Source organism: Canis lupus, chromosome 34 (assembly GCF_003254725.2).
Source record: "Canis lupus dingo isolate Sandy chromosome 34, ASM325472v2, whole genome shotgun sequence".
In the NCBI taxonomy this organism is placed as follows: domain Eukaryota; kingdom Metazoa; phylum Chordata; class Mammalia; order Carnivora; family Canidae; genus Canis; species Canis lupus.
Window position 1 is genome coordinate 3,243,835 of NC_064276.1, and position 23,520 is coordinate 3,267,354.

Consider the following 23,520-nt stretch of genomic DNA (forward strand, 5'->3'; position numbering starts at 1 on the left):
CCCCTTCTGTTTGATGTTAACATAAGCCTCCTCCTCCCCAGCATTTTCTTCCCTATTCTTTTTTTCTTTCATTTAAAAAAATTTTAGACAAAATTCACATAACATAAAATCCATCATTTTTAAATTTTTTTAAAAGATTTTATTTATTTATTTGAGAGAGAGAGAGAGGAAGAGCACAGAGAGAGGGAGAAGAAGACTCTCTGCTGAGCGGGACCCTGATGAGGTGCTTGATCTCAGGACCTCAGGATCATGACCCAAGCCAAAGGCAAACATTTAACTGACTGGGCCACCCAGGTGCCCCTAAGATCCACCATTTAAAAGTGAATGATTCAGCGGCATTTAGTACATTCATTACATTGTGCAACCACTTCTATCTAGTTCCAAAATTCTTTCATTTCCCCAAAAGGAAATTCTGTATCTATTAAGCAGTGACACCCCATCTTCCCTCTTTCAGGCCCTGGCAACCACCAATCTGCATTGTGTCTTTATGAATTTACTTGTTCAGCCTATTACACTGAAATAGAGTCATGCACTCTAGGGCCTTTAGTGACTGGCTTCTCTGACTTAGCATGGGGCCTTCAAAGTTCATCTGTGATGTAGATTCCTTTTTTATTTATTTTTTATTTTTTTAAAAAGATTTTATTTATTTATTCATGAAAGGCACAGAAAGAGAAAGGCAGAGACGTAGGCAGAGGGAGAAGCAGGCTCCAGGCAGGGAGCCTGATATAGGACTCGATCCTGAGACCGCAGATCACGCCCTGAGCCAGCAGCAGGTGCTCAACTGCTGAGCCACTCAGGCATCCCTGTACTACATTTTTTTTTATGCATTCATCCATCGATGGACATTTGGGCTGTGTCCACCCTTTGTCTGCTGTGGCCAATGCTGCTGTTAACATGTATGTACATGTGATGGTCTGAGTCCCTGTCTTCAGTTCTCTGGGGGGCACCCTTAGGAACAGAGCTGCTGAATCATATGGTTCATCTATACAGAACTTTTTGAGGAACAAACTATTTTCCACAGCCACACTCACGTTTTGCACATCTCTCTCTATTATGTTTACTGGCCTAGATTATTCTCTATCTTTCTTTTTAAATTTGAATTCAAGTTAGTTAACATAGAGTGCAGCACTGGTTTCAGGAACAGAATACAGTGATTCATCACTCACATACAACACCCAGTGATCATCACACCAAGTGCCTTCCTAAATGCCCATCACCCATCTAGCCCAATCCTCCACCTACCTCCCCTCCAGCAACCCTCACTTTGTTCCCTATAGTTAACAGTCTCTTTATGCTTTGCCTCCCTCTCTGTTTTTATCTTATTTTTCCTTCCTTTCCCCTATGTGCATCTGTTTTGCTTCTTAAATTCCAAATATGAGTGAGGCACCTGGATGACTTCATCTGTTAAGTGTCCGACTCTTGGTTTCATCTCAGTTCATGATCTCAGGGTCCATGCTCAGCATGGAGTCTGCTTGAGATACTCTGCCTCTCCCTCTGCCCCTCCCCACTTCTCTTACACAAATGAATAAAATCTTCAAAATATAGTCATAAAAAATCACACATATGAGTGAAATTATATGGTATTGGTCTTTCTCTGACTTATTTCGCTTAGCATAATATACTGTAGTTCCATCCACATCATTGCAAATGGCAAGATTTCATTTTTTAATGGCTGAGTAATATTCCATTGTATGTGTGCGTGTGTGTGTGTGTATCACATCTTATCCATTCATCAGTGGACATTTGGACTTTTTCCATTATTTGGCTATTGTTGATAATTCTGTTATAAACATGTGCCCCTTCAAATTAGTATTTTTAAATCCTTTGGGCAAACACTTAGTAGTACAATTACTGGATCTTGGGATAGCTCTATTTTTAACTTTTTGAGGAACCTCCATACAGTTTTCCAGAGTGGCTGAACCAGCTTGCAGTCTTACCAGCAGTGCGAGAGTGTTCCCCTTTCTCTGCATCCTCACCAACAGCTGTTGTTTCATGAGTTGTTAATTTTAGCCATTCTGATCAGCATGAGGTGGTATCTCATTGTGGTTTTGATTTGTGTTTCCCTGACAATGAGTGATGTTGAGCATCTTTTCATGTGTCTGTTAGCTATCTGGATATCTTCTTTGGAAAAGTGCCTATTCATGTCTTTTCCTATTACTTAACTGGATTATTTGGTTTTTGGGAGCTGAGTTTGATAAGTTCTTTATAGATTTTGGATACTAGCCCTTTATTTGATATGTCACTTGCAAATATCTTCTTTCATTCTGTAGGCTGCCTTTTAGTTTTGTTGATTGCTTCCCTTCACTGTGCAGAAGCTTTTTATCTTGATAAGGACCCAATAGTTTATTTTTGGTTTTGTTTCCCTTGTGGCTTAGATTATTTTCTTTTTCTCATAGTATTTGCCTTTTCTTTTGCCTTTTTGTTTCATAGAAGTTTTCTCTCCAGCTGCTAGATTTTTAAGGCCATTTGTCTTTATATCCCTCTGTATGAGTCCTTAGAAGAAAGGTACTATGTGGATGTTATGGTTTTGCTTTAAAACTCTAAGGACTGATGTCAACTCATTGCAGCTTGTGGGCAAAGTTGGCCAGGTCCTCCAAGTCTCCAGCCATGTGCTGGGCCCCTTGGCCCTTATTGAGTTTGCAGTACTGGGCTTCTTTCCATTGCTCTATATACTGGGCTCTTTGCTACCTCAGGACCTTCACATGTGACTTCCAGCACCTAGAGGACTTTATCCTCTCCCCTTTACCTTAAGATCTCAGCTTAGAAATATCCTGTCCAGAGAGACTTCCTCAACACCTTCTCCTCTCATATAAAGTAGACCTTCCCTGATGCCTTTACAAATCCAACCTTCTGATGATTTGCAGTGACTTTCTTGCCTGTGTGCTTGTGTGTTTAAGGCCAGAGAGCTACCTTCTTATCTACATGAGGATTAGGTATTTATCAGCCTGGCCTACTAAGCCCTAGAACAACAAGATGGACCCCCAAGAAATAGCTCTTGAATGAGTGAGTGAATGAGAGAACCGGTGAGTCACCCTTTCCTTGCTACTTTTCTGTGTTCCTCAAAACTGTCCTGTGCTAATTTTCAACAAAGCAAGGATCTTTTTCATTTCTCTCAGTTACTAATCTTCCCAGTCACACAGATAACATTACTTTGCATGATCACCAGTGTCACCATGAGATCAATCTCCTGGTTACAGTCATATAACTGTTTGTTTTCCGGTGTGGGTGTTTGTGACATTTCTGCTAAATAAAACAGCTGCATCCATTAGTGTTATCGTCAACAGCAGAATATCTTTTTTCTTGGACAGTCTTCAGCAGCCCATGTAGTGGGTTCTATCCTTGAAGTTTACTCATATTACCCTTGGTTCTCATGATACCGAATCCATCATCCACCTCATTTGAAAGAAGCTGCTGGACTCTTGATTTTTCAGCACAGTTAAATAATAAATGTGGATAAAAACTCTTTAATACTGCCAATCATCACCTGATTCTCATGACAGCTTTATAAATGAGAGGTAATTACGTGATCCATATTTTAAATAAGAAGAAAAGAGAAGAAAAGAAGAAAAATCAGGGTTCCAATTTTTTAAAGATTTTATTTATTTTTATTCATGAGGGTTATAGAGAGACAGAGGGAGTATCAGGCTTCCTAAAGGGAGCCTGATGTGGGACTTGATCCCAGAACCCCTGGGATCATGACCTGAGCTAAAGGAAGATGCTCAAACACTCAGCCACCCAGGTTACAACTTTAAATAAGAAGAACCTGAAACTTGGAGACATTGATCAATTTGTCCCAGAGCCCATGGTGGGAAGCTGTGAACCCAGATGCAGTACTGGACCCTTGGAATCTAGATGGAATTCTGCGTGATGGTGTCATGTGCCTTGGAGTTGGCCTGTTGGCACTAAACCCTACAGGCAGGCCACCCAGCATATAAGTAACAAGGACAGCCATAACCATTGTGCCATCTCCCCCTCGGTCCATGCTAAATCAACACTTTGGCAAAATGGGTGACATGTCTCTTTTTTTTTTTTTTTTTTCATGTCTCTTATTCCACACAAACATACAGTGAATTTCTCGTGTCTGCCCAGGACTCTGTGAGGTACCAGAGAAGCAAACATGAATAAGACATGTTACATATGGCCTAAAAGGATAGAAAGTATTCCGAGCCATGGTGCATTAATGCACGTCCTTAGTGCCTTCTTTTCTTTAGCCCAAAAGGATGAGCCCCAGGGTTTCCACATCTCTGTTTGTTAGCTGCAAGAACCCTTCTTACTCTCATTCACTCAGGACGCAAGGAGGGTAACAAGTGGGTCCTGAAAGGAAGCAACAGCCAGCACATCTGACTGGGAACAACAGGGCTCCCATTCGCAGCCTAGACCTAAACGAGGGGTGATGGAACCTCTGGCAATGTCCATGACCTTCCCAGCTGTTTGCAAGGCTCCCTGAGCCTCACTGATGCCTCCTTGAGGGCTTATGTTAGGACATGAGGGCCCAATAAACATAATTCTTATTTCTCCCAAGTTCAGAATCAAGTGAAAATAAGACAGAGAAAACTCGTGATGGAAGCCAGTCTCTTTACCTCTGAAGAATGCTGAGTGGAAAGCCTGCCTTCTCATCCGCAGCCAAGAGGCAGGCTATGGTTTTACTGATGGCACTGTCTTGCCACTGTAGACCTTGGGACTGACCCCATGGAAAAGTCGAGATCTGAAGAGCTAACAAACATATCCGCCATCCCTGCCTCTCAGTCCTTGGGTGGTTTGTGGGTGGATTAACTCCACCGAGTGAGAAATCTCGACGAAGGGATGGCAGAGCTTTGTCACCTGCAAGTAAGACAATTCACTCTCTCTGCCAGGGGCTGTTATGGGTTAACTTTTGGATCTCCCCCACCCCAGTTCATATATTGAAGCCTGAACTCCCAGGACTTCAGAATGTGACCTTATTTGGAAGTAGGTCGTTACTGATGTACAGCATGTACAACAGATGTACATTAGATGAGGTCATTAGGGTGGCTCTCATCCAAGATGACTGGTGTCCCTATTAAAAGGGGAAACTTGGACCCAGAGACACACAAAGCAGGATGCCATGTGTAGGTAAAGGCAGAGATGAGAGTGATGCTTCTACAAGCTGAAGAACATCAAAGAGGGTTGGAAAACTGCAAGAAACCAAGGGAAGTGGGGAACAGATTCTCACAACCTCAGAAGAAACCAACCCTGCTGAAACCTTGATCTTGGACTTTGCTCTCCAGAACTATGAGAGAATCAATTTCTTTTGCTCAAGCAAAAGCAGTTTGTGGTGCTTTGTCACTAAAGCAGCCTGAGCAGACTAATATAGGGGAGAAAGCACATGGAAAGGGGAGAGGAAATGCTGGGTAGTTTCATAGAAAAAGGAAGCCAGGAAAAGAGGTTCCCTTCTTCCAAAAACTAATATTATAGTCCTCCTGTGCACTGCGCTAGGATCTTCCTGTGCTTTGTTCTTATTTTCTTTTGTTAAAATAGTTCCCTCTGTCCTTTGCTCAGGTATCTGTGCTAAGTGAGCAGATGTCTGGGGGAAAGGGTGACTATAGGTCTGGCTCCTACATACTGCACAGACTTTGCCTCAGCAAATCCTTCCAAAACATTAGCCCAATTTACAGGTGGAGAAACCAAGGGTCAGAAATGCTAATGCATTGCCCAAGGCCAGGCTGATCAGAACAGAGTTGAAATGGGACACCAAAGCTTTTCTACTCCTCTAGATGCCTTTTGGAGTATAAAATATCTCCATTCTTAAGGGAATGCTGATATTCATAAACATTATATTACACAAATCAAGCCCTGCTAAGGTAGGGGTGTGGCAATATCTCTGGTGTGTTCTTCTCCCTGTTCCTGTCCTTTTCCCAGGCTCTTCAAGAATCTCCATTGTTTTCAACTGCAGAGTCTCTTGCTTGAAATTCCTTTAACGTGCTGGAGATGAGAATGTCATCTGATCTGTCTGTAAACTCTCTGTGGAGTAGGGCTGGAGAAGGAGCAGGCAAGAGAGGCTGTTCTATTGCTACCTTTGAATTGTATTTCCTTCCGTGGGAAGAGTCCATTAGTCTTGGTGTCACTTAGTCCTTTAGTCACCTCACATTCTAGCAAGTTCTCATCTATCTGACAAGCAAAGGAATCAGTCACAGGCAGCCATGCATATTGATTTGGTCACAGACTAAGATTGGCCCTGGATGAATATGTGGGACCATCGTGGGCTGCCTGCTGCCAACCTGGGCTCCTGAGTGCAGATTCAACTGGCCATGGGCATCCGTCCTGGTCCTCTTCCCCCTAATTTGAGTTTGCCTTCACTTTGTCAGTTTGCTTGGCTGCCCATTCGCCCCACAGCTTACCTTCTTGCCAGCCATCTGCCTGTCCTTTAGCTCCTCCCCAAAGCAGCATGAATCCCTGTGACCTGAGCACAGAATGCCAGCGGGCAGTGAGCAAGTGATAATAGGTGGGTGAGAACATGCAAGTGAAACTTGAATGAGCACAAAACACAGGGATTTAACTTGCTTAGGGGGACAAGGGAAGCCTTCCTCTAAAAACATGTGGAAAGATGAGTAGGAGTTAACCAAGTGAAAAGGGGAAGCATGTCCCAGGCATGTTATATGCTCAGGACTTGGAATTTGAGTGAAATGGAAAGTCTTGTGGTGGAGGATTAGTGGTCTAATGCACATTTTGGAAGAATCACAGGCGCTTTCTTGGGAGATGGGGGATGAGGGTGGAAGTACAGGACTCAATTAAGAGACAAAACATAGTGGTACTAGAACTGTTGGTTGCCATGTTGGGTGATTAGAGATGTTTTGGTGTCAGAGCAGCCTGGGTGTGCCAACTGAGTGGATGTTAGTGCATGGCAAATACTGAGTCCAGGGTGAGTGACAACATATTTGCCCAGCAAGTCAATCAAAGCATCTCAGCACACAACAAAATAGCCTTTAAAGGAAACCCCAAAACAGCTTCCATTTAGCACTACTTTTCTTTTCTTCCATTTTGCTCTTATCTCTTTTTTTGTCTTTTAAATTTCCTCCTATTCACTTCTCTTGATCACTATGACCACAAATATACTTTGTGAAGGTCCCTGTCCCCCTCATCATCATACCCATTTTGTTCATCCCCAGGAGAATTCAGAAACTCCATATGAGAAAAATCCAGCGTTGAAACCAAGCCAAAAAAAGCCAACCAACACCTACCTGGGTGGCTCAGTGGTTGAGCATCTGCCTTGGGCTCGGGTTGTGATCCCCAGGTGCCAAGATCAAGTCCCACATCAGGCTCCCCACAGGGAGCCTGCTTCTCCCTCTGCCTGTGTCTCTGCCTCTCTCTCTCTCTCTCTCTGTGTGTGTGTTCTCATCATAAATAAGATATATTTTTTAAGATCTTTAAAAATTTATTCATGAGAGACACAGATGCACAGGCACCTGTACGTGGTCCCATAGGTATCTCTGTGTGGTGAAAGCAGGAACCATGTTCTAAGGGTGCAACAGTTCAGAATTTCTTTGGCATTGGAGTAAACTAATGCCGTATGTTTGATTTTTAGCACATTCTGTAAAAAAAAAAAAGAAAAAAAATCCATGGTAAGTATTTGTGATTAAAACTGAAATAGTACATTGTATCTCTAGGGAGAATTTTAGGGAAATAATAAATTATTGGAAATACTGGATTTGATCTGTGGATCTACTGGTATAATAGCAGTTTGCATACTATATAAAGATGCTCTTTCTGCTTCCATTTTGTACAAAAATTGACTCATTCTACTACATCTTTTCCAAAACTATGTTTTCTTTACTGATGAACAGACCTCCAAATTTTCCATATTAGCACATATAAAAAAGGATTGATAATAAGAGTAATTGCAGTAAGAGGAGCTTCAGAAAAACCTGGCCTCTCTAGACTATATATTCTAGATTATTTTCATGGTGCATTGATACCTTGACATTTCCCTCCAAGAAGTGATTTTATATGGTCTGTTCCGGAGTTTCAAGAACTATTTTCGTTCACAATGAGCAGTGAAGCCAGCACAACACATGCACCCTGGGCCAGAGGTGGAGACACAAGCTTTCTCTTTTGTTTTCTACTTATTCTGGAGGTGTCCACCAAGCTGCATATGTGCACAGTTTTTAAACTCAACTTTAACACCTGCTCAACATCAAAGAGAGTAACACCAGTCCCGTAACAGGTGAGAAGGCTTTTACCACAGCACTCTTTCAGTGTGACTAGGATAAACAATGAAACTACACTTTCCCTGGCCAACTTGTGACCTGGTTTTACTGATGCTGTGAGGCTCCTCGAAGTGCCCTTGTCAGATGACCTTCCTATGCAGCATTATAATCCCTACATTTTTGAAACATTACTCCCTTCACAGCTAAAGCAGTAAAAGGAAATCATGCACCCAGTGGTGCCATTATCCTACACTCAAGTTAAGCGCGAGCCATCTGGTAGTAGTAAACCAAGAACAGTCACTCTTAGGTTACCTGGAGTCGGGGAGGATCTCATTGCATTCAACATTCCTGCAACAAGAAGCAGCTAAAAGTCCTAATGACTGCATTTCATCCTGTTACTCAGAGCATCTTCGTTTGTCTGAAGGTTTTGAAATACGTTAGCAGAAATATTAAAAATGAGCTTTGATGGCAAAATACTACAGTAAGGCTTTTGGTCTTATGTGCACGTGCAGATGTAGCTTTTCCATTGCCGCCATCACAAGGGCAGCAAACCCAGTGGGCTGGAACAGCGCAGGTGTCTCATGGTGGCATGCATCAGAGGTGCAGGGGGGCATGGTCTCACAAGTTCAAAATCAGGGTCTCAGTCAGCAGGTTTTTCTCAGGAAGCTCTGGGAGGAATCTGCTACCTGGATCATCCAGATGGTTGGCCAAATCCAATTTCTTGCAGTTTTTGAAGTGAGGACCACATTTCCTTGTTGGCTGTTGACTCTTGGCTGGTGGTGGTTTGGTCGTTCTCAGCTTCTGGCGGCCACCACATTCCCTGATTTGCAGCCCCTTCCCTAGTCCTGCAGAGCTGGCAACGTCAGGGTATCAGGCCCTCTCCCCTCACCTTCCCTCATCTCTCTGCTCCCTCTCCAGCCACATGTCTTGGACTGACTGACTTTTCTGCTTTCAAGAATCCTGAGATGACACGCGACCCGGCAGGATAATCCAGGATCATTTCCCTACCGTTAAAGTCCGGGATTAGTACTTTACTGCTATCCACAGAGCCCGTTCACAGCAGTGCCGAGATGAGCATTTGACTGAACCACCACAGCGCAGGCATTTGAAGGGATATCTTTCAAATTCTCCCTTCCACAACGAAGAAGGAAAAGTTTAGTCCTGACAACAGTGGAGGCAGACATCCCAGGTGTCAGCAGCCTTGGTTTTAAAATGCAAAGACTCTTGGAACAGCTTTGACTTTTCCAATTATTCCTAAATTGCAATTCAGACCAATGCCTAAGCTTCTTTCTTACAGAAGCTGGCACCCACTTTCTTTCAGTAAGCCTTCCAGAAATGTCCTCCAAAATGTAAAAATATATTTCAATAATTAGGAATAAATGTATACTTTTCTCCCTTTCAGAAAGTAACAAAGCCAGTTGATCTTAGTTTTACTGAGTTCTCTCTATATTTTCTTCTTATAGAAGTTTATATGGATTCTTATGGTTTCTCCCCCTGGTCACCCAGCACCCCTACACTAAACATTTCCCTTTCGAAACAAGGAGAGAAGAGAGTTGTCCACAGACACCCTCTGCAGCTTTAATTCCTCTTTGGCCAAACAATAATCTCTGGCCAAAGTAATCAGAGTCTGGATTTTGTTTTTGTTTTTGTTTTTATCACTTATCACATTCTTTGGTCCAAGTAAAAAACTACTAAGTGAGCCGTCAAAACTTCTAAGTTCCCAGGACATCAGTTAGGAGAGATGGGAGCATTTTTAAGAGGTTAAAAGAAAAGCGGTTTTTATTTTTAAAACTTTTCTTCCCCTTTGCACACAGAGATTGAGCTGTTTTGACCCAGGGACTATTTTTATTAGCATTGTGGCCACAAACTTAAGGACACTTTTTCTAAAGAAGAAATTTAAGAAGTTCCCCCCCCCCCCAAAAAAAAAAGCAGAGGGATTGTTACCCTAGGTGGCCAGGGCAGTGGAATGACAGGAATTTCCTCTTCCCCCTTTCTTATCCTGTGGCTGCATGCATTCTCATCACTCACTCTAGGGTCCTGGGCAAGGACCATGAGAAATCATCAGCTTAGAGAAATGCTGCTGAGGTCAGCCCAACCCTGAATACCCAGAATAAAAGGCTATGTGGCAGGAGCTCAGGAATTGCAAGAGCTTGACTAGGGTAGAAATAGGGGGAGGGGTTGAGACCCGAGAGTAAATACCGTTCTTTCTTCTGAAGATACTCTCAGGTTTGGGTTGTTATTATTGGTACAGAACAAAGTATCAGTGAGTGAGCAAAGCAATCATGAAAATAAGAAATGCACCTTGACGACGACTCATCATCTAGACAAGTGAACTTTTAGAAATCACATTGAGTCAATCCTAGCTTTAATATGTCTTTGAAGCAGGGATCCCTGGGTGGCGCAGCGGTTTGGCGCCTGCCTTTGGCCCAGGGCACGATCCTGGAGACCCGGGATCGAATCCCACGTCGGGCTCCTGGTGCATGGAGCCTGCTTCTCCCTCAGCCTATGTCTCTACCTCTCTCTCTCTCTCTCTCTCTGTGACTATCATAAATAAATAAAAATTAAAAAAAAATATGTCTTTGAAGCATGCTTTGTTAAAATTTCCTGCCAGTAAATAAATTGAAAGATTACATGAGTGCATATGGGGAATTGGGTGATGAATTAAAATGAAAGTTTGAAGGGTTATTCTAATAATAGCTATTAATAATCCAGAACATAAGGCCAAATCTTGAAAGTCTTCAAACCCACAATCTGACATTTAAAAGGCAAGTAGCCAATTACCTATAATCCCTTATTAGTCCGGTTTGTTCTCCTACTTCTTAGAAGACAGAGGTCTCAAATTACAAGGAATTGGATGGCATCAGGATTGCTCAGTATTTATGTAGCCACAGTGCTCATTTTCCTGGAAGCCACCCATTGGTGAAGTGAATGTTGCGTTTCTAGTTTTCAATGTTTCCTAGCAGATTAATTGATTGCGTGTATTTTTAAAGCTCAGGTTTGGTGACTTATATTCAATTGTGTCTGGATTGATGAGGAATAATTTGGCCTAGCAAGAAAAGGGGAAGAAAATGCTGCGTTTTTACTCATTTTTTAACTTAACTTGCATTTTGACCAGACTTTCTCTTTGCTGTTGCACTTGTAATTGGGCCATGGCTGGCAAATGCTTTTTGTTCTGTGGGAATGCCTGCTGTGGTGGTGGGACATACACTCGATGGAGAACCGCCCCAGATGGCAAGCAGAGGTACCGGGACTGAACTTAAATGCAGGCTCGCAACGTGAGATGCTCCCTGGTTCTGAGTCATCACAAAGGGCCTGCCAGAATGTGCCAGAGTGAAATATTTGAGGCATCAGTGGAATGTGGGATAAGTGGGCATTGGCTCCAACGATCGGCCCCATGGCAGTGCTCCAAGCTTGACATGTGGTCTGGTAACTACAAACTCAAGGCACGGTGCGTACAGCTCACCCCCAAGTACTACAAGTTAGGGAAAAACAGCTAGATGTTCATGGAGCTCAAAGGACTGCAGGCACAATTAGGTTCACAGTTAACGGTGTTAGCCACACAGCACTCTTTTTTTTTTTCTCTGTAATTTCCTTATAATTTAGCCCGATGGGAAACTTTCAGCAGACATTTCATAGAGCAGTTAACTCTGTGGTGTCCATCAATTTTAATTGGAATCATGAAGCTAAAACCCTAGGTAGTACTTGACAGCCATAGGGCATCTTTTAACCTAGGCATTTCTGGTTCCGCTCTTGGCTGCTTTAGAACAATGTGCCCTGATGCATGGCTAGCTCCAGAAGGCAGATCTAGAGATCTAGACATTCTTAAAAGAGCAGTGTTGAATAGTCAACCAAAGAGGAGACCATCTGTTTCTCTCTACTGGTTTACATTTATGAGGGTGGGAGGGGTGTCAACGCGTAGGGGCCACTTTTCTGAGGACAGCTTGGGAGCCATATTCACTGCTGCCCGGTAGGTAGTTGGTCTTTAGGTCACTGAAGCGTTCTGTCCCTGCAGCTCAACAAAGCAATTACCAAGCCATCACTGTCCTGATTTAGAAAGAAATTGCCTTCCTTGAGAGAAGACAGTAAGGTGCATAGCAGGAATCCAAAAGTGAGACTGTGCTAATCTTTAAAAAAAATAAAAAATTAAAAGGAAAATTTGTTTCTTTGGCAATTGTTCTGACTTGGCCGTGATAAAGTGCCAGCTTAAGAAACACATATGTATAAAGAGAAGTCAAGAGCTTTTCAAGTAAATTCAGCCTTCTGTTATTTGCACCCAGTAAAAATGTACAGAGGTGCGGCTCATCCTAATACAGGTGTCCCTCGGTTTTCAAAAGTTTGCTCTGCCACTTTGCTTTTACAAACAAACAAACAAACAAACAAACAAACAAACAAACAAACAAGAAAGCCTAAGATTCTGCGATCTGGGAATGCTCAAAAATGTTTCCATATGAATTAATGGTAATTGCGTCTGCTTTACACATGTCAGCTCATGAAAGGTTTCACAGGAGCTCCCTACTTTTGCGAAGCAGAGGAAACCTGCACTTTTCATTCGGTACTTATGGTTGGCATTTCAGATAATGTTCCAGGAATTCACTTAGAATAATGAGTCTCCACTACAGACTTCACTCAAGCAGAGCTAGGACATCGCCCATTTCTCTCCCTTAAAATCCAGCGTGCTCATTATCGCCCCAGAATAGAACACCAACCACGACACTCTCTGTTCAGTGGAAGCTGTGAGACTCAGGTTTTCGGGAGCCTCTTCTAGAGTGAGACGACTGACAGACGTAGAAGGTATCAACCAAGCAGGAGAGCAGTCTGATGCAAGCTGACGCCCACATATCTGGTAGCTCTCTTGTGGCTAATCAGATTGGGGATAAGGCAAAACAAATTAAAGCAATGTACTTTTGCCTCAAAAAGTGCATCATCATCACATCACACAGTGTTTCTTGTGCTTTAGCCTGCTCTGAAGTAGCTGGAACATCACCTGGCCTTGTGTAGTTGAGGGCAGAGGCTTTTTATGCCACCACCTCACCCTGGTCCCTACACACATGCCCCCAAGGAAGAATTTTGATTTTCCTAAATAGGTGGCACTTTGGTCTTGATCAAAACAATTCAATTATTTGGTCATCTAGAAATATCTTCCTGAAACTTGCATGAGTCCACTGCAGATAAGCAGTTTTGCAGGGAAAGGGTGGTGTGAAACAGGTACACGGGTGTCAAGAAGATTTTAATTTACCCTTGAGTAAAACAAGCGGAAGGCTCTGTACTCGTTTCCTACTGCTGCTATAACAAATTACCACAAACTTAGTGACTTGGGACAACACAGATTTATTATCCTACAGTTTCTGTGAGTTAGAAGTCTCACACAGTTCTTACCAGTTTAAAATCAAGGTGTTAGCAGGATTGTGTTGGGAGAAGACTTTTCCAATCTTCTATAGGTTGTGGCTAGAATCCAATCCCTTGGGGCTGGAGGACCGAGGTCTCTGTTTCCTTGCTGTCTGCCGCTGAGAGCTAGCAGCCTCTCTCTCAACCTTGCATGTGGCCCTCTCAATATCCGAACCAGCGATGAGGAGTTGATCCACATGCCTGAGATGTCTCTGACCTTCCCTTCTACTGCATCTCACTGACTCCACCCAGAGAATGCTCCCTGCTTCTAATGTTCATTGGGTCCACAGGGCAATCACCCTATTATAAAGTCCATAACCTTAATTCCCTCTACAAAGTCCTTTTTTACGTGTAAAGTAACGTATTCACAAGTTCCAGGCGTTAGGACATTAACATCTTGTGTGGCTATTAATACCAAAGAAATGGATTATCTGTTCCTAACAACACTGATGGGACAGGCATAGGATAATAATTATAGACATGCCAGTTCAAGGAGGGGAGAAACGAAAAATAAAATAGAGCACTTGTTCAAAGCAGCTTGGAAATCAGCCTAGCAAACTCCAGTATGTTTCAAAGCCAGGGACTTATCTACTGTCATCGTCGGCTCTGCACTCTGGGCGAGATGTCAGAGAAAGCCATTGGAAAAGCCTCTCGAAAGACTTGAATTCACCAGGCAAGTGAGGGGAATCTTGCTTTGGTTCCCTATTGGTTATTGGTCAAATGTCACACACATTTACCTGCACGTTCCTACAGAGCCACAGTAGGCAGGAAAACCTCTGGTGGTCTGCTTCCTGGCACTCAGAGCAGCCTGGCTGGGCTGCTCAGCAGCTGGATGTCAAAAAGGACTCTTGGTTTCAGCTCAGGTCATGATCTCAGGATCATGAGATCAAGCCCTGTGTCAGGCTCCACAGAGAGCATGGAGTCTCCTTGAGAGTCTCCCTCTCCCTCTGCCCGTACACCACCCACCACTCACTCTCTCTCTCTCTCTTAAAAAAAAAAAAAAGGGTAAAATCAAGCAAAGAGCATGATTAACTACTATGTCAAAAAAGCAAAACCATATTCACACCATTTGTTTGTATGAGTAGAAAATAATCTTGAATGGTAAACATCCCATAGCCACAATGAGCCCCTTGGACAGAGAAAGGAGAGGGGAAGAAAAGAGTGAGAGTGTTCACTGTTACTCATATATTTTTCCCATTGTTTGGATACTTTACAAATGGTTTCAGGTTTTTTGGAAATTAGTGATGAAGATGTAAACGATGAGGTTATCATTGTCCCTGTGAAACCTTCCACTCTTTCCTATCTTCATCCCTTGTCTTCTCTGGATGCTTGCCATCCATGCAGTGCAGCAGACCACCCCCCACCCCACCCCCGCCTCAACGCATTTCTCTCTCCCTCTTGGATGGGAGTCTCTGGGTGAGAAGCAGCTGGAGGAGTTAACAGTTAACTGTGAAAAATCCATGCCAGGCCCTGAGTAGTGGGCTGTGTCACCACACGATCTGGTGACATTAGACATCCCCATCAGCACATTTCAGATGTCTAGACCAAGGCAAGGCATGTGCCTTCATACCTAAGTACAAGACCATGGCAGGTGCACAAGATAACCCATCTTTGTTGAAGTTTTTTAATACTAAGAAGGGAATAAGCTCTCCATTTCTGCAGAGAAGCTACAGATTAAGAGGATGAGCCCTAATGGTTTCTATGGTGGTGGCTCCTCTGAGTGAAGAAGAGGGAGACAGACCGACTTGGCAGGGCTCACACTGCCCCATGGACTCTGTAGCTACTGACCTAGAGTGAGAGGATCTGGCTGGACAGCTGTCACTATGTTGACCCAGCTTGGGGGCAGAAGAGCCCTTCCTCCCCAACCCTGCATGCTTGGATTTCCCACATGGAGGAAGAGATTCAGGGTTTTTTGGTCAATGATTTTGGAACCTACAGGCAAGCTTTCCCAAGGCTTTTTGTAGGGAAAGAACAAGGCATAGTTGCTGTTTACCCATGGTGACAAATGCATCTGAATCCTGAAGCCCAAGCTCTGGATTTAGGAGAGCAGTGTTCAGACCAAGGGCACTGCTGATTTTAATTAGAGGTTCTTAAACTTTTTAGGGGTCCCAGCCTCAGAATACTATGAAAGTTCTATTCCTTTATCACAGAAAAAACATGCACATAACATATATATATGAAATTTTGAGCATAATATCGGGTTCAGAGACTCCTCCTGAATCCCACAAATAGGCTTCAGATGAGAATCTAAGTCACGCATTGGAAAACTATGGCCCATGAGCCAAATCCCACCCATGACCTGTTTTTGTATGGCTGCAGATAATACTGGGCTTTACATTTTTTAAAAGGTTGTTAAGGAAGAGGAGAAAGTACAGAGACCTGTGGGGTTCCCAAATTTGGAATATATACTCTCTGGTTCCTTACAAAAAAACTTCTCTACTTTTGATTTAGATTGGTGGATAGATGGATCTCTTTAAAATGGAATGTTTTTAACTAAAGCAAAAGCAAACCTACTTTGCAGGAGAGTGGCTTGAGTATGATCAGTACCATTTCCCATTCCCAAGCTTATTCAGATCAGGTAATTTATGGTAAGTTACAAATTTTATTGGAAATCACATGGTCAGGAAGTTGAGATGATGCACATTTGTGTTTTGCTTAGATTTCCCTCACAAACTTAGTGTAGCTGCAAGATTTTCACAGGTTCCATGTTGGGAGCCTATGGCAATCAGTCTAAATATATCATTGCTGGAAGGGAGAAGGGTGGAAGGATGGGATAACTTGGGTGATGGGCATTAAGGAAGGCACGTGATGGAATGAGCACTGGGTGTTACATGAATGTGCCATTCAGTTGATGAATCAGTAAATTACCTTTGAAACTAATAATACACTATAGGTTAATTAATTGACTTTAAATATAAATAAATAAATAAATAAATAAATAAATAAATAAATCATTGTTGTATGTGGGGCCATGATGCCCCCACCCATTAAGAAGAAGAAGCTGAGTATCTTTAAGATTTTATGTAACATGTAGCTCAATTATGATGTAAATGACAATTACATGGTCATTTAGTAAGTATTTCAATTTCCTGCTGTTAGATTTCCTACTAAGGGAGTGGTTCTCACACTCTGGTGTGTACAGCATCACCCAGGGAGCTAAGAAGACACAGTGAGTAGAATAAGGGCCTGGGCCTCTCCATTTTGATCAAGTTGCAGAAATGATTTAGATGCAGTGGAGATTTGAAAACATCTGGGCTACACAGAGTTCTGGTGTTAGGAAATATACCTACAAATTAGACCCTCAAGGAGCCCAGCTAACTAGAGTGGGCTTCTCAGCCTCCACACATGGCATTGTTGCGGAGGCCTGTCCTGAACACTGTAAGATGTTTAGCAGCAGCTCTGGCTGCCTCCACTCCACCCAGCAGCTCTGGCTGCCTCCATACTGGATACCAGTATCACCCCCTTCCTCTGCAGCTGTGAGAAGCGGAGTGTTCCCAGACACTGAGACATTGGCATATGTTCCCTGGTAGCAGCATGGTTCCAGGTAAGAGCCACTGGTCCAGGAGAAGGCAGGCTTGCAGTCACGCACCATTGCATTTAATTATTACTCACTGAGTTCCTACTAAGTGCCATCCAGCATGGAACCAGGATAATGACAGCAAAATAAGATGGTGGTACCCACCCCTCCTCACATCATGGAGGGCCCAGACTCAAACATCAGGTGTTACAGGTGCCCTAAAAGCTTGTCCCTGGAGCAACAAAAGAGGGAGTGAAGGGGACAAGGCAGAGGTCTGAGCTAGCCTCAGCAGTGTGATTGCTCAGAGACAGTGGGCCTAGACGCAGAAGCAACAGCATTGCAGGGTGAGGGGTCAGCACAGCCTCAGATCCACAGACAGACTCTCCTTATCTGTGGTTGAGTATATGGAGGCTCGAGACCCTGGGAGTCCCTGGTATCCCCAGACCCAGGTCCAGCACTCCTGTCTACTCTGTGCTGTCAACCATTATGGTTTCTGCCTCTCCCTCTGCCTGCCCTGCTGCATTGGCATCAAAGCCTACAGAGTGTGTGGCTTTGTATTTCAGCTTTGGCTTGGGACCACCTGTATTTCTTGGAACAGTCTGCTGTCTGAAGACTCTGGCAATCCCAGCCCCACTCCTCACACTGGTGTATAGTCTCAGAAACTCAGCTCAGGTCCCCAGAGACCCAACATCTGGGCTCTGCTGGTGAGATGAGACAAAGCAGCCCAGTGAGCCCCAGCTCACAGATGTGCAGGAAGGACCCAGGGCTCAAGGTGATGAGGGTGGACCTGGTAGGAGATGACCCCAGGGAGGGGTAGACTATAAAGGCCAAGGAGCAGGGGGTGTAGAGAGGAAAGGAGGTAACAGGGAGCACAAAAAGAGAAACTGAGCCTACCAGCCTGGGGTGAAGGTGGCTATGGCTCAGGAATACCCGATTGGCTCCAGGCGGCAAAACTGTGAATGCCCTTCAGTTATTCAGCATGTATGAACAATAATATCAACCAGAAGAAAGCTTTGATCTCAAACTTGTTTAGTGTGAAGTATGATATTACTTTGAGATATCATACACTATGTTCAGTTGGGATTTTTTTTTCTCCTTTCTTCCCAAATTGAGAGTGACCTGAATAATCCAGGAAGGGGGTTATAGTGACAGAGCACAAGCTATAGTATAAGAAACCTGATTCTTGATCTAACAGATATCTGATACTATCCAGTGAGTATGGAGCACAGAGATAAATCAGTCACATGAATTCCAGTCCAATGGAAGAACCGAATGCACATGTAATAACCAACTTGCACTGAGGGTTGTATCATGCTGGGGATACAAACAACAAGGACATGACTTCTACCCTTCGGAAGGTTCCAGTGCAGCATGGAACTAATCCAAAGTCAGTGGTGAACAGTAAGAGATTCAAAGAGCAAAGGCAATACTGAGAAGAGAGAGGCCAATTTCAAATTGTTAATTGCTGAAAACCTCATCCATTGGTTTTCTCTACAGTTTCACTCTCCATATCCTGGCCATGTGAAGTAGAGACACATGAAATGAGGTCTTTCTTGTGAAATGCTGCATTCATTCCTTTGCATGTGCAGTACAAGAACCACTTAGGATCCTAGGAGAGCTCTGTATATTGAATTTGTTTTTTTTTTTTATAGTTATTTATTTATTTATGATAGTCACAGAGAGAGAGAGAGAGGCAGAGACACAGGCAGAGGGAGAAGCAGGCTCCATGCACCAGGAGCCCGACGTGGGATTCGATCCCGGGTCCCCAGGATCGCGCCCTGGGCCAAAGGCAGGCGCCAAACCGCTGCGCCACCCAGGGATCCCTATTGAATTTGTTTTAAATAAGCTCAGTGAGTGATGGAAGCTCAGAGAAACAGGATGTCAAACAGCACTGAAGACAGGGAAAATAAAGCAGTTTAACGAGTTACACTGGAACAAAAGAGACTGTAAGAGATTTTATACCTTTTAATTGTAAGAAATAAAAATAAATTACTTCATTTTTTATCAATTAGATAAAAAGATCGTAGATCTTAACCTAAGCAGAAATTACCAAATAACATGTAAACTGACAATTCAATCAAGATTATTAGATGATTTCTAAGGCAGAGCTATTGTACCGTCTTCTGTGCTTTATACAAATACTCTGTAAGTATTTGCTTTAATGTTATGTTTAGGCATAAAATTTTGCTGCACCAGTTTCTTGTCAGACATGAAAATCACCTCTGTCAACATGAGCAGAAGATGGTTTTAAGTGTAACAGGAGAGAGGGACTTTGTAGGCTGAACACTGGTTCATTGTCACTTACTTAGACTGTAAATTCAATTAATTGTTATAGTGACCAAAACACACAGTTGTTGGTTTTTTTATTTTTAAATAGTAAAGCATGAATAATATAGTAGATTTTGTCTTGTGGAGGACAAGAAGAAAGAGGACACTCTGTCTCCTCCAGAGTGAAAAACCCAGGGTACTCTTCTGATATACTTCCTCATTCAGGAGGAGTTGCTTAAAAGTGAACCCAACCCCAAAGATTTGGAGAACACCATTATCCATTGATTAAGAGACTTCTGCACATCTCAGTCTGTTTAAAAATATATATTGGGTATCATCATACCTGCAGATGCTAGGATAACTCCTTCTTCCACTCTGTATCATAGGGGTGTGTGTATGTGTGTATTTACATGCATATGTGTGTATAGGTGTGTGTGTCCCATTCATTTCTCCTTCTCTACAGGGACCTTAACTTATTAGTCTTTCTTGTCTCTCAGTATCTTACACATGTTTAAAAGATTTTATTTTTAAGTAATCCTTTACCCAATGTGGGGCTTGAACTCACAACTCCCAAGATTGAGTTGCATGCTCTATCCACTGAACCAGTTGGGCATCCCTCAATATCTTGCACTTTGTAATATAGCAGCCAGTTAATAGCTTTAATTTTGGAGGAAACTAGACTACAATCAAACAGAGTAAAGAATACTGCTTAGATTAATATTCACAACTTGTAATGTTGACAAAGTTGTTAATTCCTGGTCTTTTTCATGGTTGCCCTGCTCATTCATTGATTACCAATGAAAATAGACTGATCACTTTGAAGTGTATTTGTGAATCAGAATGCATCCTCATTATAAAGCTACTCAAGAAAAAGACTGAACATTCATCAGCCAGGGAGGAGGGCAGAGGATTTCAGACTAGGGTGTACAGAGCTACCTCTAAGGCAGTTTAACGAGTTACATTGGAACAAAAGAGACTGTAAGAGATTTTATACCTTTTAATTGTAAGAAATAAAAATAAATTACTTCATTTTTTATCAATTAGATAAAAAGATCGTAGATCTTAACCTAAGCAGAAATTACCAAATAACATGTAAACTGACAATTCAATCAAGATTATTAGATGATTTCTAAAGAATAGCTATTCCTTATTTTGTCTTTGGAAATATGACCTCTTCAAAGTATAGAGGCAAGATTTAAAACATACAGGCAGACATTGCCATCCAGCATTCTTCTGGCCAAAGCGATATGATTGGAATTTTTGAGAAGCCTATTACTCTAACTGCCTCAAAGCTCGACCTGGTGAAAATCGTTTCAAGGAGGAATGGTCTAAAAATGCTCCCTCACAAAGGCAGTCCTTCCAGTTTAGAATAAGACCGGCACAGCTCTCACAGCTACTTCCTGCAGAAAGCTGGTTCTTCCTCCCTCCCAAGATCCTGTCAGAAATGAGGGTCAGTCACCCCAAGGGGGAGTCATAGCACTTTATATAAAAATACCCGTCAATATTTGCCCAGTTATATTATCTAAGGAACTGAGAAATTTTGTTTATATTTTAAGATCGGCAAATGCCAAAATACTAATTTGAATTGAATAACCTTTCCCAATCTTACATTAAAATGCAGAGAGATCCTATGTAAACACATCCTACAGAACCTTCTAGATAATCGAAGAGAACATTTAGGTTCTGTAACATTTTAGTGTTAGGCCTACTTTAATTCCTAAAAAATAGTGGTGTGTCTGTATTGCACATCAAGCCTGAAGGCCTTGCTTTCCTCTCGTTCAGAGACCTGGTTCTGTTCCAGCTGCTCTACTCACTGCCTTGGTGGCCATGGGCAGCCTCTGCGCCTCAATGTCCTCATCTGTAAAATAGAATGAAATGTAACCTTGGAGGACATTTTGAAAATGAAATGGGACTACCTGTGCCAATTGCAGTGTGGGCGCGAGACTCGGTCTATCCAGTGTCTCCCGCAGCCTCTGCCCAGGGCCACAGATTCTTGGGTTTGCCATGTGGTAGCGCCTAGCAGTCAGCCCAGAGTGCTGCCCTCCCCGACCGAACCCTCTCCCTAGAGCCAGAATCAGAGTGGTAGTTCTCAACTTCAGCAACATCGATTATGAAGTTACCCAACTCCGCCCAAGAGCCCAAAATGGGACTGAGCAATCTCCTCCAGATGATTCTGCTACTAGCCAAGCATGAGAGCCATTGTCCTACCGAGATCATTCTCGAGAGATCCCTCTTCCTCATGGTCTCTAAAATCCTTCAGCCCCTTATACCTTCTCTTCACTCACTTCCAGCATCCCTCCAACAGGCTGTATCTTCCATGAGTTGCTGTACAAGTTCTTTACCTGAACCAAATCCTAACCCTTGGTAGGAGAGAAAAAACATACTCTCAAGTGATGGGGTCACTAAAGGAACCCCAAAGATTCACCCTTGACTAGGCTTGTCTTATGTCTTCTGTAGGGGTAGAAGGTCTCTGCTTCCCAGCTCCATGTCCCCTGAGGAGAGGCATCCCCTGCCGTTGGCTTAAGTTCAGCATGCGCTGGTACAAGAAGGAGCTTGAGCCACTCCTGCCCATAAAAGGTGCCATGGGCACCCCAATGACTACATTTTCACAGAAACCCTTCCCTATGTTCTGAGAATAAATTTCCAGAAGTTTACTTCTGGTGGGACCAAGATAGGCATATTTTTGAGGCAGGTGGAATTAGATCACTAAAATATTTCAGTAAGTTGGAAGCTCTGTCTCTGAAAAACATTCTTTCAAATTTCTCGAAGCTTCTGGTTCCCTCTTCAACTGTCAAGGAAGCAAACCTCGAAGACTTTCTGGGAGTCTCCATCCCCGGCGGACCTCCACAGATCACACGTTTGGAAATCTCTATCTCTGTTTCGCAAGTTGTATGGCAAATACCTGTGGCCCAGCTGGTTCTGGGATGCATTTGGTGAAGCCATCCCTACTTGGTCAAACTGTGTTCTTGGTAAACGTTCTGGAAGCAGGCTCAGAAGAAGGTTTTTGTGGGGACCACCACGGAGGTAGCTGATGCACCACTGTTTTGCTTTGCAGGAATGTTAGTTCAGCCGGAGAGGAGGCTCGCAGGAGGATGCGGGAATGTGATGGGCTCACAGATGCTCTGCTCTACGTGATCCAGTCCGCGCTGGGGAGCAGTGAGATCGATAGCAAGGTTGGTTGTGTTTGCATAGATTAAACATCTCAGTGAATAAAGATGCCCAGGGGACTAAGCAATGGCTAACAGCAGCAGAGAGCTAATGCTTTGCTTAATACCTTCACTCTGCAATATCTCTTGTCTCCCCATAGGAATCCAACATTTTCTAGATGCATTTCTAATCCTAGCCTAGAACTAGACACCTAAGTCTCGATTAATAATAAAAATGTGGATTGTTTTAAGTTACTCAGACCAGATGAGTGTATAAACTTTTACATACCACATTACCCACAAGTTTCCAGCCTTAGTTTATAAAATATGCTTTCAAAAGAAAGAGAAATATTAAAACTACCTGAGCTTTGAATAATTCTATATTCTTGCACATTAATTTTTTTCAAATGTTAATTGTAGCAAATGCCATTTTAAAAATGTCTTATGGGGATCCCTGGGTGGCTCAGCGGTTTGGCACCTGCCTTTGGCCCAGGGTGCGATACTGGAGACCCGGGATCGAATCCCACGTCAGGCTCCCGGTGCATGGAGCCTGCTTCTCCCTCTGCCTGTGTCTCTGCCTCTCTCTCTCTCTCTCTCTCTCTGCCTCTCATGAATAAATAAAATCTTTAAAAAAAATGTCTTATGAAGACTGAAGAACCTCTGTCCAAATCTGAATAAACAGGACTGGCCATACGTTAATCCTCAGAGTCCAGTCAGTGTCTGAGTTCACAAACCAGAATAGAATTGGGTGAGCTTTGCCAGTGGTGGAGGTATTTGGTTTTGCCTTAATTTGTTTCTTGATTAGTTTTGATTCAGTCTAAATGTAAAGTTGTCAAGTAATAATATCCCGATATAAACACAGACTTTACTGATGCTTTTTAAGTGACCCATGTGATAAACATGAGATCTTAATGAGAATTTCTCCAAAGCCACATGACTGACATTTTGGGCCAAGTTATTCTGTGCTGGGGGGACGTCCTGTGCATTGTAGATGTCGGGCAGCATCCCTGGGCTCTCCCCACTACATACCAATAGCATCTCC

The 23,520-nt window shown here is 43.0% G+C and overlaps 1 protein-coding gene across 5 annotated transcripts in view; it reads left to right on the forward strand.

Moving 5' to 3' along the window:
- Positions 1-23,520, forward strand: part of CTNND2 (catenin delta 2) — a 924,458-nt gene that overhangs the window by 767,768 nt on the left and 133,170 nt on the right. For all 5 annotated transcript variants that reach the window (XM_025451313.3, XM_025451315.3, XM_025451314.3 and 2 more), the window contains one exon: positions 22,388-22,505. In XM_025451313.3, the coding sequence (XP_025307098.1) occupies positions 22,388-22,505 (118 nt within the window). The remainder of the gene's footprint in view (positions 1-22,387; positions 22,506-23,520) is intronic.